The sequence below is a fragment of the Manacus candei genome, unplaced genomic scaffold (genome assembly GCF_025592945.1).
Source record: "Manacus candei isolate 608988 ecotype Guabito, Panama unplaced genomic scaffold, ASM2559294v1 h1tg000039l, whole genome shotgun sequence".
Taxonomy (NCBI): domain Eukaryota; kingdom Metazoa; phylum Chordata; class Aves; order Passeriformes; family Pipridae; genus Manacus; species Manacus candei.
The window spans coordinates 1,247,382-1,262,796 of NW_026138087.1; the positions used below are offsets into that span (position 1 = coordinate 1,247,382).

Genomic DNA, 15,415 nt, shown 5'->3' on the forward strand with positions numbered 1-15,415 from the left:
ATAAAGACTTGAATTATTAAGAGGGAGTTATGTTTTAAAGGAAATTATAATGCATATTTGTAAAGATTCTAGATCATTGCACCAGTGTGCTTTTTGAATGACTCAACAATATCCATTTCTCATCCCATATGTGTTCTTCTATATTAATGTTTGTTTTCTATATATAATGTTTATTTCTTATTCCCTAATTTGCTGTTTTACCTAATTGCACAAGATATGCAAGAAGAAACACTAATTACTAAATCAGACTCTGGCTTTTAAAAGGTTCTGGGGAAATAAACCAACAAATGGGAAGACAGGGACCTGTTTATTTTCCCTGCTCCTTGTCTGACGTGCTGCACAAAGAGTCCCAGTGTTGTAAGGGAACGTACAGAATCACATGGAACAGTGGCTCGGGCTTTTATTACTGGGGGAAGGGAGGTTGCTAATCTGTTTTCCAAACATGGAGTCTTGACAGGGAATTTGAAAGGTATTAATTGCCATATGGAAAGCACGTTCATGAATGTCTAAGAATGCTGTTGCTATGTGTACACATCATAGACTCATTTAGGTTGGAAAAGCCCTCTAAGATCATCGAGTCCAATCATTAACCCAGCACTGCCAAGTCTACCACTAAACCATCTCCCCAACTGCCACATCTACACAATTTTTTGAACGCTTCCAGGGATGATGATTCCACCACTTCCCTGGGCAGCCTGTCCTAATGCCTGTTCCACTTTTTTCTCTTGACAATTTTAATACAGTAGATGACACAACATGTGAGTTATCTGAAATATCACGCGTCATCCTTGGGACTCAGTCTGGAAAGACTGAAATGTTTTTAATCCCTTTGCTGTTGATTTGTCCTGACCGACAATTCTCTAATGTGGGGTTTCTGTCTTCATTTTCTTCTAGTTGACACTGTTTGATGACTCCCTGAAAATGCTCCCTCTAAAAGGATCTGAAGTTAAATGAATTTACTTTAGCATTCATGTTTCCCAGTGGTTAGGAGGAGCCATTTCTACTCATTTTCCATCTACTTTCAAGTGTGCTCTCCAGTTTTAAGGTGGTGGTGGGGAACCAACACCTTGTGGGATCCTTGTTTTGTCCTACACTGAAAGCAGAGGAGTGGAAAGACTGTGTAATACAGGGATGAAGTTGAGCTCCATCCAGCCACAGTGTAATCCGTATCAATGCCAAAGAACAGGCAGAGCATGCTGCCATTCGACTGCCACAATGCATCATGCAGGGTCTTCCTCTAACCAGCCATTTGGGGGCTCTCAGCTGAAAAAGGGCTTGGTGGAAACTTTGGAAAATCGTAGAAAATTTCTGAACATATTTCCTTGGAACCACAGATTGAGAGTCTTTTCTTCCCCAACAGTAAATAGCAAATTGGAAGAACAGACATTGGTTATTCATGCGGGGAATTATCCAAAGCAGCCCCTGGAAACCAGTCCTTCAGTTTGGTCTGAGGTGAAAGATACGATTATTTTTGAACTTGCCCTCAGCTCAGGCTCTTGAACAACTCCAAGCACAAGATGGCTTCTACACAGTCTCTACTGAGGACATCTCATCATTAGCTAGTTAAACATCAAGTTCTTGTCATCATTAGTGGCAGACACTCTCCCAGTGGAGAGTGCAATCAATAATGCCCTGTGGTTTTGTTTCAGCAGGATGCCAAACTTTCTGGCACTGTTTTTATAGACTCTTCCCCTTATGTTTAGAAGTTGTTGAGAAATTGCCTGCTGCTATCACTATTTTTTATTTGGGTTTTTTTGTACATGCTCATTAATATGTGGCCCTAATATTGAAGAGCAATTCTCTTGAGGATTTACTTGGTGAAGGCCAGAGATAAAGGTACTGTTAAGCTCAAAATTCAACTTAGAAAGACCCTATCCACTGCTGATCATCTCAGTACAGAAGAATGATGAAACTCGGAAGCCACTGGAAAAAGGCTGTGAAAACTGCTAAGAATACAATGGTATTTGATTGCTGGAAAAAGCTCTTGTAAGGTGTCAGAAGGTGAGGTTCATGCAAAATACAGGAAAGGCCAATAGTGCAAATATCTAATTTTTTAAAAAAGGCTGTGATACTCCCTGGCAACCTAAACACATGCTGTCAGTCATCCCATTAACTGATACACTTCAAGTGAGCACATTGGGATGAACAAAGCACTGACTTCACCAAGCAGAGGGAAAGATGGTGGAATAAATACATAGATGGACAGGGAAAAGGATAAAATGGTGAACAGTAAAACACTAGGATGAGAAAGCAGAGAGATCAATGTTTTCCTTTTCTTCTTCCCTCAGTACTCCTTCAAAAAAATAGCAAGCTTTTCTCTTAATCATCTTTTTCTCCTCATTCCCCTTCCCAATTTCAAAAGATTCATAATTAGGAGTCTCTTACAGATTTCAGTTAAGGAAGTGCCCTTTACACATCTGTACACTGAAGGATATTATTTGAATTTTATACTTCAGAAATACAATCTACGATACAATAAAACACACAGTACTCAAAAAGTGGCACAGGAGGTGATCAGTAAAAGCACAAAATATATCAGCTCAAGGTCACCTCTGATTATCTTGAGCTGGTTGGCAAAAATTCAATAGGATTCACGTTACACAGAAGGAATAAATGAAATTCAGTAAATTGCTGCAGTGAATAGACTGCTTTGCTGGCATCACCTCATGTGTTCTCTGCACTCCTCACTTGGATGGAAAGATCTTCCCAGGCCAGCACATCTCACTCACTTCTTTCTGTAACAATGGAAAGGGCAAATGGAGGATTCTGGACACCCCTGGAATGACAGGATTGTTCAATTGGAAGAGACTGCCTGAGGACATGTGGCACAGCCACCTAAGAAGTTAGATAAGGTTAAACAGTATGTTGTCCAAGCAAGTTTTTAGTATTTCCAGGGACAGGAATGCTGTACCACCTCAGGGCAGTGTCTTCCAGCACCTACCCACTCCTATTGCCAGGACAGCTTCCCTCACATCCAATGGCAATTTACCTTACGAACACTGGCGGTTCTAGTCCTTTTGCTGTGTGAGGAGTGTCTGGCTCCATCTTCTGTTTTTGAGGACATCAGCGAGATCTGCACCCCCTTCCCACTCCAAGCCTTCTCATTTCCAGACTGCAGTAATGTGGCCCCAGCTGGATTTTGCACTGCTAACTGATACTCCCTGACATAGGTTGTGGTCTGCAGCACAGACTCATAGTCTGACTCTTGATGGAGGGTTTTCATCAAAATGTGGGACTTTATGTTACTTTTCAATGCAGCATGCCTTTCTATTAATTTTATGGTTTTGAAGTTATACACCTTTTAGGAAAAATACTGGAAGGTCTTGACTTAGATAAATTTAGATTTCACTTCTTTTATTACTTTATTCCTCTACTACAAATCACAGTATTCCTCTATTTTCCTTTTCATAGGTAAACAAGAGAATGCCAAGTAAACCTGCCATTTCCCTGTCTGTTTTCATCTTATTAGTGACATCATGAGGAGAAAACATCTCCATCTGAGATGGCAACAACAGTTCAGCAATCTACCAGCTGAAAGACAGGTCACAGACAAATTGCTGACATGAGATGTGGTTGGAGGCTCCTGTGCACGACAGTGAGCAGTGCAGACTATTTTTCTTTCCACATATTTATGACTTATAATATGTCCTAGATCTTGAAGCAGGACCGTGTAGTTCTGCTGATGAACCAGGGAAATAATGCAGCTCCCTCCCTCACAACTAGTAATTTTGGATGTTTGCTTCGCATGATTCACTTGGAACTCTTTGCTGATCCTCATCATGAAAGAATTATAAAAAAAAAAAGGCAGAAATGGATCATATGTTTAAGTGTCAAAAACATTTCTACGCTTTCAGAAACAGAGAAACAAGGAAACCAGTAAAAGACACATTTGTCTACCATAAAGTGTCAAAATTTAGACAAATGCACTACAACTCGATAAACTGTAAACTCCGTTGAAGTTATGAAATAAATTTTGTGTAAGTCAACATTGCATATTATTTTCCTTTAGCAAAAGTTTTTGATAATTTCAGAGTGCTTTACTGGCATAACGCAGCTCTCAGTGTGTTTGGCATTACATTTGAAAGTTTTCATTTGTTAAAGTTTTCATGTGTTATTAAAATCACTGCTTAGATGTGGTACAGTTTGTATTAAAGGATAATATTCAAGCTAAACATACAGCTTTTTAACAGATGTTTAATTACAGCAGCTTCTCAAACTCTGAAATCACTTGTGGATCTCATGTTATTTCAGATGAAACTACTTACATACCAATGTGGCTACTTTGGCCCAGTATCTTCTCACTTTTTTGGGGCATGATGAAGTCAGCAGCACTTTTAGCCAAAAAGAGCTGGTTCCTTATTGCCAGTTTTGAGACAAGCTGACCAAAATAAACTCTAAACCAAGTGGGTAACAGATAAAACGCCCTCAAATTTTTATACTTTTTCTAAGTTCTTTACACAAAATATCACCAATTCAAAGTATAACCTCAGAACTCACCTCTTGCCTGCAGCCTTAACTTTTTCACTCTCTGCATACTCCAACAAGTTGTCCAAGTATGATTTACTCTCTTATAAATATACAAGAATGCAGTTATTTATTGTTCAACTGCTGCTTTATTATAGAAAGCTCTTGTTCTCACACTCCTCACTATCTATGTATGGGAAAGCTTCAGCTTGGAGCAGAGGTGGAAATCTTGGTTAAAAAATGTAAAATCAGTTGCTCCTAATAAACCCTTATGCACTGAAATACAGTTTTTATAATGTTATCAGGAATATCAAAGTGGATTTGGTACTTTTTGACATTATCTTAGGCTTAACAACCTCTCGTTACCAACTGTTCTCCATCTTCCTGAGATAGGTGAAGCCAAATCATAGTGAGATCAGCCATGAAACAGAAGAGGGATGGGCCAAAAGCTCCTCTCACCCTTGGTCAAATCCATCCCTTTGCAAGGAACAACCGCACTGGACTCAGTGGGACTTCCTGAAGTGCACTGGGTTCATGCTGCCCCTCTGCAGGGAGAGTAATTTAATTTCCACAGTGATACTAGTGCTGCCTTCACTGTGAATGAACCCCAAATGTGTAATTTTACATCATCACCTTGATTCTCAAAGCCTATTTTCTGGATAAAAAGATTATATATCTTAAAAAGCTTTTAACTTAAACCCCAAAAGTGAAGATGAAGGAGTGAAGAGTAGAGAGAGAGAGAAAAGACAAAAGGTTACCAATAACACACACTAAGGATTTTAAATAAATATTTTAATTCTATTATTGGCATTTACAGGTAGAAAGCATACAGTATGTTACAATTTTATCAAAATGTGAAAAATATGGATGTTACATAAGTAACAAATGTAAAAAAAGTATTTTTCTTACCTTCCCTGAAAGTAAGAAAACTATTCAGCATAGGAAAATATTGATATAAAAACACAGCTTAGGTAAAAAAAAAAATTGAAGTTTTTACACAGTACAATAGGTTCATCAGATCTGCATGAAGATGTAAAGACTTTGTGGGGTTCTATTTTACCTAAAACTTTAGGGAACTGGGGGCAACTGGTAAGCTACATTAATGAATCTACAAGTAGTTTTCCCTCATATCTGCTCCAAAATGCTAGAGTGCAGTAATTTTCTATACAATAAATAATTCTTCAAAGTTTCCATCACAGAAAATCATAGAATGTAGAAAATGCCACTCCAAGGTCACAAAGGCAAGGCAGTGCTTTAATAATAATTATGATAATACTTATTATAGTGCTTTATAATGTCGAAGCACTTCAGATGAGTTAAACTAATTAGTCCTCACACCACCCCTGTGAGGTAGGGGAGTAAGTGTTGTTCCTACCTTTCCATAGTACAGATGGGAAACCAGAATCAGGGGAGAAGCACGGACTGCAGCAGCAGCACAGTCGAGATGAGAGGCCAAGAAATGTGGGAATTGAGAGGTTTTTCCCTTGCTCTTGCTGCTGCGAGCCAGGGTGCTGGGCTGGGCTGACAAATGCCCATCACTCCCCTCCCATGGGAAGCACTGAGGGGGGCAGGAAGGGACCAGGGTTAAGTAAGCATCCCCAAAAATTCATAGAGATTCAGAAGCTCTCACACAACTTTGTCAAAAAACCAAAACAAACAAAAAAAAAAGGAAAAAGAAAAAAGAAAAAGAAACAAACAAACAAATAGACGAACTGAAAAGGAAAAAAACTCCTAAAGTGCTGACTGGCTTGAGCTGCTTCTAGCACCTCTTGTATGGAATAAGACTTACAGCACTGTTGCCAGCAATTATTCAAGCTGCTTTCATCCATAAAGTCACATGTGAGCAACTGCAGGATATGGTAACTACATTTTCTGAGACACCTTACTACTGTTATTCCTTCATTCACCATCTTTCTTCCACACACTTCTTAAGGAAAATTAAATCCTCAATACTCTTGCATCGTAAAACATGTTAGTATTTGGAGACAATATGCACATCCTTCACAATTAAAACAAAAAAAATTAGTTCATTTTCAGAACAAAGCATTATTAATTTAAGAATCACGAACCAAACAATGGGAAACAGGAAACCCCTTCCAAAGGCTGCATGCCGAATATCTGGTTTGCAAATACAATGCATGCAGGAGAAATAAATTCATCCAAGCATAATTAAATTAAAAATGTTTTTAAGTCTCTTTCAGCAGCATAATGGTTATTATTTTTAAAGTCTCCTCCATCCAAACTGGCCTGGGGTTCAGATGCTGACCTTGGCTTTTCTACAACCATATAATGGTTTGACCAGCCCCTGTGGCTTTGCACTGTGGCAATACCAGGAGATAAAGCCTATACATATTGTTCTGCTTCCCCCTCCTTGGAAACAGGCTTTATTGTACCACCTTTGCCGTCTTCACTCGCTGCTGCTGCTGCTTTTTCAGGAAGCGATGCCAAATCTTTGAAAACATCCACGTAATGCCCAAAGCCTGGGCCCCAGTTCAAGAGGTTGTCCCAGTTGAAGTTTCCTGCTTGCTGCCCCAGCTTCACGGGCAGGGAGCTCTCCCCGGCCCCGGCTGCCTGTGCCCCCACAGGCCCCCCCTCACCGCGGCGGCCGGGGTAGCGCCGGGGTTTCAGCCTGGAGCCGTAGTTGTCCTCGTCATCTGCATCAGACTCATTGACCTGGGATAACTTGGGCATTCTGGAGGTGTACGTCACAGGCTTATCCCTGTCGTACTCCATCTCCGAGCAGGTGAAGGACTCATGGGAGTCGCTGTCGGAGGAGGACTCGGGTGCGGGAATTCCATCGGCCGGGTTCCTCGTCCGGGACAGAGGCCTTCTGCAGTCCTCCTCTGAAGAGGACCGGCCGTGGTCTGCACTGCAGATGCTGGGGTTTCTGGGGCGAGGCGTGTTAAGTCTCTCCACCTCTTCAATGGACAGCCCCACCGGAGGAACAGTCTCCAGAGGGATCTGCCCAATGGGCTGCTTCAGGCGACTTCCTGGTCGGGAGCTGTGGCTCGCCATGGTCTGTGGACTCTTACTTCTCCTTCCCAGTCGAGTGGCATAGTTAAAAATGCCAGGCTGGCAGACATCGTTGTGCATCTCCAGTGGGCTCCCTTCCCTTATGGCGAGGTGCAGTTCCCTCGCTGGGCTGTGCCTGTAGAACGTTGATGATTTGGAGAAGGGTGCGGGGCTGTGCCGTGACAGGGGGTTGGGAGTAGGGCATGCTGAGTGGCTTAAAGATGTTGTCCTCAAGCCCTGCCCGTAGGCGGGCTGGTAGGTCAAGCTGCTGGCTCCCAGGGGCATGGGGGACTGCCGTGCAAAGCCCAGTGGGCTGTGCCTCTGGATGGAGAACTTGGGCGTGTGGCTCCGAAACTGCTTGTAGTGCTGGATGATGTCGGCGTCCGAGGGGGCGATGCTGCTGGCATTGTCAATGTCGTAGTGCTCGATCTCGGGCTCGGGGGATGCCAGCGGGGCGCTGGGGATCGTCTCCGTGGCGTGTGGGATGTCGGTTTCATCATAGATGAGATATGGGTTTTCTCTTTCGATGATATCGGGTTTCGGGTTCCCTTCAGGCTGTTTCCTGACAGTCATATCATCACCGTAGGGTGGGATGTTGTCAGGGTCATCAAAAGCCACGTTCTCACTCCCTTTTTTCTTCTTCTGCTTTGTTTTCTTCTCCTCTTTAGGCCCTTTTGACTTCTTTCCTCGGCACTGGTTGCAGAGGATGAGGCTGAGGACCAGCAGTGCCAGGACCGTCGCGCAGCTGCCCACGATGGCCGGCACGGCCCAGAGAGGAAGGGACAGCTCAGTGGGGTGTGGGGACGGGAGGCAGATGTGGCCACCATTGATCCCTGCTCTGCACTCGTGGCCAGGGGCACACGAGACCCCCAGGCAGGCCACCACCGTCTCGCACGTCCGTCCTGCGTATGCCTCGGGGCAGCTGCAGGTGAAGCTGGCGTGTGCTGCAGGCTCACAGCTGCCTCCGTTATGGCAGGGGCTGGAGGCACAAGCTCCCGGTGGGACGCACTGGTAGGCGTACCAGCGGTTGATGCACATCAGGTCACCCCAGCAGGGACTGCTGGCACAGATATTGGGGCCGCGGCAGCCGATCTTGACCGAGGGGTCTGTTTTGGAGAGGGTGGCGAGGCTGTGCTTGCCAGCGAAGGGAAGGCTCTCCCCGCCATACTTGATGTAGGAAATGCAGCCATCAAAGCCTAGGAGAAAAAGTAACAGTCATGTCAGGACCTGAAGACTGAATGTGCACTGTCAACAGTGCAGTACAGGCTCCACTGTTCACCAAACAAGCCAAGAATTCAAATGGTTACCAGAGAAAAACATCTAGTCTAATAGTACTTAATGTCTTGAAATTGAATTTGAACAAATATGCCTTCTAGTGACTTCATTCAATATACTGAAATGCCTTTGTTTCCTAATTTTCCCATATTTCTAAAACTTCCTATCATCTCCACAGAGAAATCTGTGTGCAGCTGGCTCGGCTGTGCTAGTACCCAACATTATCTGGATGCTTCAGCTAAACCTCCTGCCTTACTGTCTCCTACATTCATGACGATACTTTTGTGTCTCTGAATCTCAAGTGACCTTTTCCCAAACTTCCCATACCCCGGTTGTTGTGCTACTCTACAACGAATTTTAGTGCTGTGAGACCTCAGGGAGATGGAATTATCCCCAGGCTCTCCGGGGTGGTTGCATGTGAGGTCTCAGGAAAATCCAGCCTTTTGCCAATCCCATAATTCTCTGTGTTCTCCAGACTTAATTCTTTCTTCAAGGGTTTTAAGGCAGTGATACCTTATGCTGATCTCTGCTTGGACCTGTGGCAAAATGGTACACAGAGACGGGTTCCACGGGTTTACTCTGTCATGAAATAGCACACTAGAGTCATATGAGATGATATTAAAGGTTTATAATCTTCAGAATTGAAGATTTAGGTTCATGCGGGAGCCAAAGCAAAAATGATGATCACCCTGCTGCACAGTTGGTGATCCCTTGCAGCAGTGATTTGATAAACAGCAATGAGGAATTCAGCAGGTCTACCCAGGTTTGAAAATGTTATTGGACACACAGCTTCACAGCCCTGGAACTGTAACCCACGTATGTTTTTGTCTGCCTTTAACGGTACTGCAGATATTTTTGACTCTGAGTTCATGCAGAGTTTTATACCACCCCTTGTAAATCCTTGGTATGTCGTACACAATGTAATCCAATATTAAAATAAAATCAAATCATATGAATATGACATTTTGGATTGTGTGTTCTTAATGGAAGCCAGACATTCCTAATTTGTCTGCCACAGCGTTGGGCAGTGGTGAGAAGTTAGTGTCCTCAATTTTCTTTGTTCCAGCTTTCCTACAAGCCTCTGATTTTTCCATGCACATGTTGCTCATAAAACATACATGTAAAAAGGATAAAGGTCATCTCAGCATCCATATGATTTCATAACACATTTCAGACAAATTCACAATACACAAGTGTAAAGTGTGAATTTGCTCCACTCAAAAATACTTTATCTGGTCACAAATCATGAAGCCAGGAACATTTTTTGATATAAAAACTCTGTGAAATCTACATCTACATTGTCTGGACTATCTCATGTTTTGCAGCTAAAAATCACTTCCATCTTTACTTAGCACTGGGGGAATGATATCAAATATGTGTTATTGACTTCTTTTGCCAGGGTTTAAGACAGTTGCTTTAACTCTTAAGGGAGACTGATTTACTTCTTAACAGCTAGATGTTGGTCAGAGGGTGATTCCTTATTGTCCTTGTTTTCTGTTGCTCAGAAATAAATCCTATTCTTCACTTGACAACAGGATAAAGCAGGAGGAAGGTGGAGTTTCAGAAAATATTTCAGTCATAATAATAACAGGCTAAATCCTACTGTACTTACCAAACCCCTATGGAGACAAAATTTCCATTTAGCATTTTTGCCTAAATGAAAGCTTTGCCTTGGTTTTCCAGATTCTGACCCAGGTAAAGAATAGATTCTTTTTCTTCTCCATTAGGATAGTAAAATTATAGCAACTGATGTACAGACAAGCAACCAAAGCCACCTCCCCATTTCCAAAAAGCCCTGCAGATGGAGTGCCTGCTTTTGGAAACAACAAGCCTGCAGTCTGTAACCCTTACTCATTCAATTTGCAGTTTTTCTGGCAAAGGATGGATGTATACTAATTACTGATGAAGAATTATAGTACTTTGGGTAACCTTAAAGCAAACAGAGACTCTTTGTTCAAATGTGCTTATGTGCACTATATTAAAAAATCAGGTGGAACAAAAATTACCTGCAACTGTGCTCTTGAAAGGTTGGCTTGATGGAATTCCTCCCAAAGAAATGGTAAGGACATTTAGGCCCCCAAAGTCCTGAGTGGCATGGAGAATGTCTCGGCTGTGGGTCTTGTCGACTGACAGGATGGTGGCAGACCCGTTCTTCTCAAGGAGGACCGAGTGCCACTGACCATCTGCAGTGTACACCTCGGGGATGTTCCGTTCCACCTTCCCAGCAACTCCAGCATCCGATATGTAATGCACCTTCCCACCTTTTATCTGAGCAGAAGAACACATAATGGATAATTTTAACATCATATCACATAACAACTCCTATACACACATCACCATCAATACAGCTGCATGTGGCTTTGGTGTAATAGAAAGCTGGGGTGTATTTTCCTCCAAAGAATTGTTTTGTACTAAAAATGCATTAATCATTTAGTATATTTGGCCAGAATTAAATACATCACATGTAGAAACCTCTGCAGAAATATTCCAGCTATATCTTACACTCATTCCCTGCCTAATATCATAAGAGAAAAACCTATTGAGAAGCCAGCTATAGGACATGCACATGACAAAACATTTTAACCAATAAACTAATAATTCTTCCTCCTCCTTCAAGGCAAGTGTGGAAAATGCTTTGCAGAGTGAGCAGATTGTCCTTGCCCAAAAATCTTGCATCTAGTTTTCATTATGACACAATAGGAATGTATAAGGCATGGCAGGGCTTGAGTAAGAATCCCAATTAATATCTGTTTTTACTGCTAATTTGTATTTTGCAGAAAACCACTTGTATTTCAGAAAACTTCCTGAAAAGCTGCAAAGTGCCTTATTTTGGGCAAATTTTCAAATGGTGCTTACTTGAGCAAATGGCTTTAAAACTTGTGAGCTGTTAGGAAAAAAAAAGAACATTTTGGCTTTTCATCTAGGAATGACGCCTCGCAATTCTACTGAATCATGAGATGCAGGATTTCAAACCTCTTATTATAATCCCAAAATGAGATCAGTGCAAATTCTGCATTTAAGATATAGGAGCTTAAAAAGAATCCCTAAAATCCAAGCCTGCCAGTTTCTCAAATATTGCATAAATTTGGGTATGTCAGCTGATGTCCTAAGGGTGTACAGACTTGTGCAAGCTCATACACGGTGGCTCCTGTTGCAAGTTTCCTTCCATGTTCTGCATGTTAAATAAAACAACTGCTTTCCACCCTGTGTTCCTCACTGCAGCTCTGTCAGTGTGTGACCTGTAACACGAGTGTGCAGAACGTGCACACACACAGTCCAGCAAAGCCCCAGGTTTGCTGAAAGCTCTCAAAGCCTTGCATCCTTTGTTCCAGGAAAAATAATGTTCACCTGGGAAGAACTGTGAGGTGACACACCGGCTCCAAGAATGCTGCTCTCTTTTCCAGAAACTGTTAAATGTTCTGGATTCACTTCTTTAGTGATGCAAGCTGAGCACTTTGTTCATACACTTCTGAGCACTTTGTTCATACACCAGCTTTAATACAGCTGTAAGACCACGCTCATGTCTTGGCAGCAGCCTGAATGAATGCATCTAGCACGTATTCATTTATGAACACAATAATTTGGATTATTTGAAAATGGATTCTTTGAGGGCCTCTTTGACAAAGCTGCCCTCAGAGACGATGCTTTTGTTACTGGCAAACACAAGTGGCATATGTTAAACTATCACACATCCCAAAGGAAATCCTACATTTCGAAATGCAGCAACAAAGATTATTGTAAAATATTAAACACTGTTTTCCATAATCATTTATAAAAAGATTAACTGAGTCGAATATATACACATATTTATGTCTGCAGCCTGTAACTGGATCGTTAGTCTTATCTTGTCTTTTATGCTCCATAAAAATACCTCCTTGTATTTTGGTCTTTATGTAAACAGAAAGAAATACACCATATCAGACAACACCCTCCAAGTTTAAGGGAAGACTGAGCACAGCATGGCAACTTTTAATTCCACTTTAGAAAAGAACTGTAGAATTATTTACCTGTCAACAACTGATATTTTCCATACTGATTTATGACTCTTGATTTCTGTTTCTTTAAAATTGCATGTGACTAAGGCTAACAGACTCACAAATAACATACGAGGGGCATTTGGAAAAGAAAATTTCCAGAGACAGGACTGGTCCATAAATTCTTCGAGCAGGAAAAAATAAGGAATGTTCTTCTTGGTTCCTTGAAGCAGAACATATTTCTAAATTTGAAACAAATGCTGATAGTATTGAGAAACACCCATTTCTGGGTTTTATTTAAATGGCTGAGCAACTGAAAAGTAAAATATAATGAAAAGAACGAACCACTAAAGCAAACATATTCCTAACTACAAGGATGATTCGGCTGTACTAATATTCCAAGTCCCATTTACTGAACAAATTGTTTTTCATTTGTCTTAAAACTGAGCACTATCCCTTACAGATCTATAGCTCACTGAATGAGATATCACTTAAAAGGGTTATGTTCTCATTAATTCCTGCAACTTGATATGTGCATAGAACCACAGAATGGCTTAGGTTGGAAGGGACCTTAAAGATCATCCAGTTCCATCTCCTCTGCCATAAGCAGGGACACCTTCCACTAGACCAGGTTGCTCAGAGCTCCATCCAACCTGGACTTGAATACCTCCAGCAATGGGGCATCCACAATTTCTTGGGACAATCTGTGCCAGTGTCTCACCACTCTCACATATGAGTATGTTAGCTGTAATCTGTAATCCACATTCTCTACCCTTACAATTCATAGATTTTAGAACTCCATTTATGCTAATTTAATCTGATTTCAGATGAGATTTCCAGATAAAGTAAGACAGGCAATTTCACCTTTAACCTGCTGTATTTATCCCATTATTTCTAATTGAATTACCTACAATGTGTATTTGTAGGAAAATAAGACGTGACAAGGAGCTTTAGTAATAAGGAAACCCCCACATTCTTCCTTGCTGAGGGTTTTGGAGGAAGCATTTTCCACCTGCATTTGACCATTATTAATGTAACCTGCAAAGGTTTGTATCTGTCTTGCATTAAGGATCCTTTTATATCATAAGGCCCTCTGTTGGGTTCTTTGTGAGGAGTTTATATCCATCATTTAGTGACTCAAGTGCTCACAGTCTCAGTGGGTCTCATTTATTATCACTTCTCTGATTTTACCCCAATCCCAGCTACACCAAAACTAATTAACTACAAGAGGAAAAATGTGGAGGCATGGAAGCAGCTACAGAACTTGTAGCTTTTCCCTAGCACAATTTAATATCAAAACCACATGGTAGGTCTTCTCTGAGTGCTCATACTGTGGATAATAAGCGTATTAAAAGACCCAAAACCCAAGTGATAAAATTATCTGTTTTGAAGACTGACAAGAGCTGTAAACAGAAGCCTCTAAAGGTCAACTTTTGTGCCAGAGGTGGACTGAGATGTCATGGAGATCTTCATGTGGGGTGGCTTCACTGGTGTCTTCGGCCACCACTGAGCAAAGTACTTGTTGTGATACCTACTCGGGGTACAAACAGCAGTGCAGAAGCCACACTGTACTAACTACAGTTAAATTACTACAGTTTTACTAACTAGCATCATCTAGGATTTTTTTGGCAATAACCAGCACGCTGATGTTACCTCTCCTTCCTCAAACTTCTGCATCTGTTACGAGGCAAACTTCTGCTCTTTGCCCTTGCACAGCTGGGTCTGGGACTTGACACCCTCTGTTTGCTTGTATAACTTCACCAATATTAACAATGATCAGAGTGTTTGCATAAACACAGCACTAGTGCTTTCAGACAGGAAAGGTAACTCTCTTTTTTTTTTAATAATGCTTATAGAGCTCACCTAGCAAATGCTACTGGGAGAAAAAGGTTTTTTGTCTCCAAAACTCAGAATAATGAGATCTTATCTGCTAATATGACCGAGGCAGAAAATTCTTATGAAATGATGTGGTAAAAGCGTATGCCAGAGAAGTAGTGCAGACTTGCTTCTTAAACAGAGCCGATGTGTGAGGAAAGCTCCGTACCTCTGATCAGGCAGGTAGAGAATATCCATGGGGCTGCAGCTTAGAAAGTGTGAATTTCTGTATGAATTTCTTTAGAAGTCCGGGAAAAAAAAACTTGGAAAGCCTTAGAGCAGTCAAGGAAACTTGGAGCTTACACCAACCCAATAAAGGGGCTTGCCAACATCACTGCTGTACTCATTTAGAGTTATGAGTAAATGGACTGAGTCATAGCCAGGAACTGAACCATCGCTTTCTCTTGAGAAAGGTAACTCGTGCAGCAATAAGCTCTTTGATAGAAAAAAAAAAAAAGCAAACCAAAACAGTGTGGCATTTGAAGCATTAATTCAGCTATGTATCTCAAAATAATTTGATATTGACACTGGTCTATGAGTAACCTCATGAATTCAAGTTATCCTTCACTTCCTAATTTGATAAGCATGAGCCATGTTAGTAGGAATTAATGAAAACTTTTTGGCAATTGTTTGCTAGCTTAAGGAGGGCCTGGGTTCAAGGCTCAAAAAGTCAGATGATAAAAGGCCAATAGTGAAATGATTTGTTCTGTAAAGTGTAATGATGATAATAACCATGGCAATGAGTAACATTCTTGCTGCCTTAAAATGGTCACTATTTGGAGTCTAGACAAAACTGATTAGACACAAAACCATCA

At 41.5% G+C, this 15,415-nt stretch overlaps 1 protein-coding gene across 1 annotated transcript in view; it reads right to left on the reverse strand.

Moving 5' to 3' along the window:
- Positions 1-5,238: 5,238 nt before the first annotated feature.
- The window catches only part of FAT4 (FAT atypical cadherin 4), a 129,783-nt gene continuing 119,606 nt past the window's right edge, over positions 5,239-15,415 (reverse strand). Inside the window, exons 16-17 of the mRNA XM_051794431.1 lie at positions 10,758-11,019; positions 5,239-8,672 (exon numbers count right to left, since the gene is read on the reverse strand). Coding sequence (XP_051650391.1) covers positions 6,808-8,672; positions 10,758-11,019 — 2,127 coding nt within the window. The 3' untranslated portion in view covers positions 5,239-6,807. The remainder of the gene's footprint in view (positions 8,673-10,757; positions 11,020-15,415) is intronic.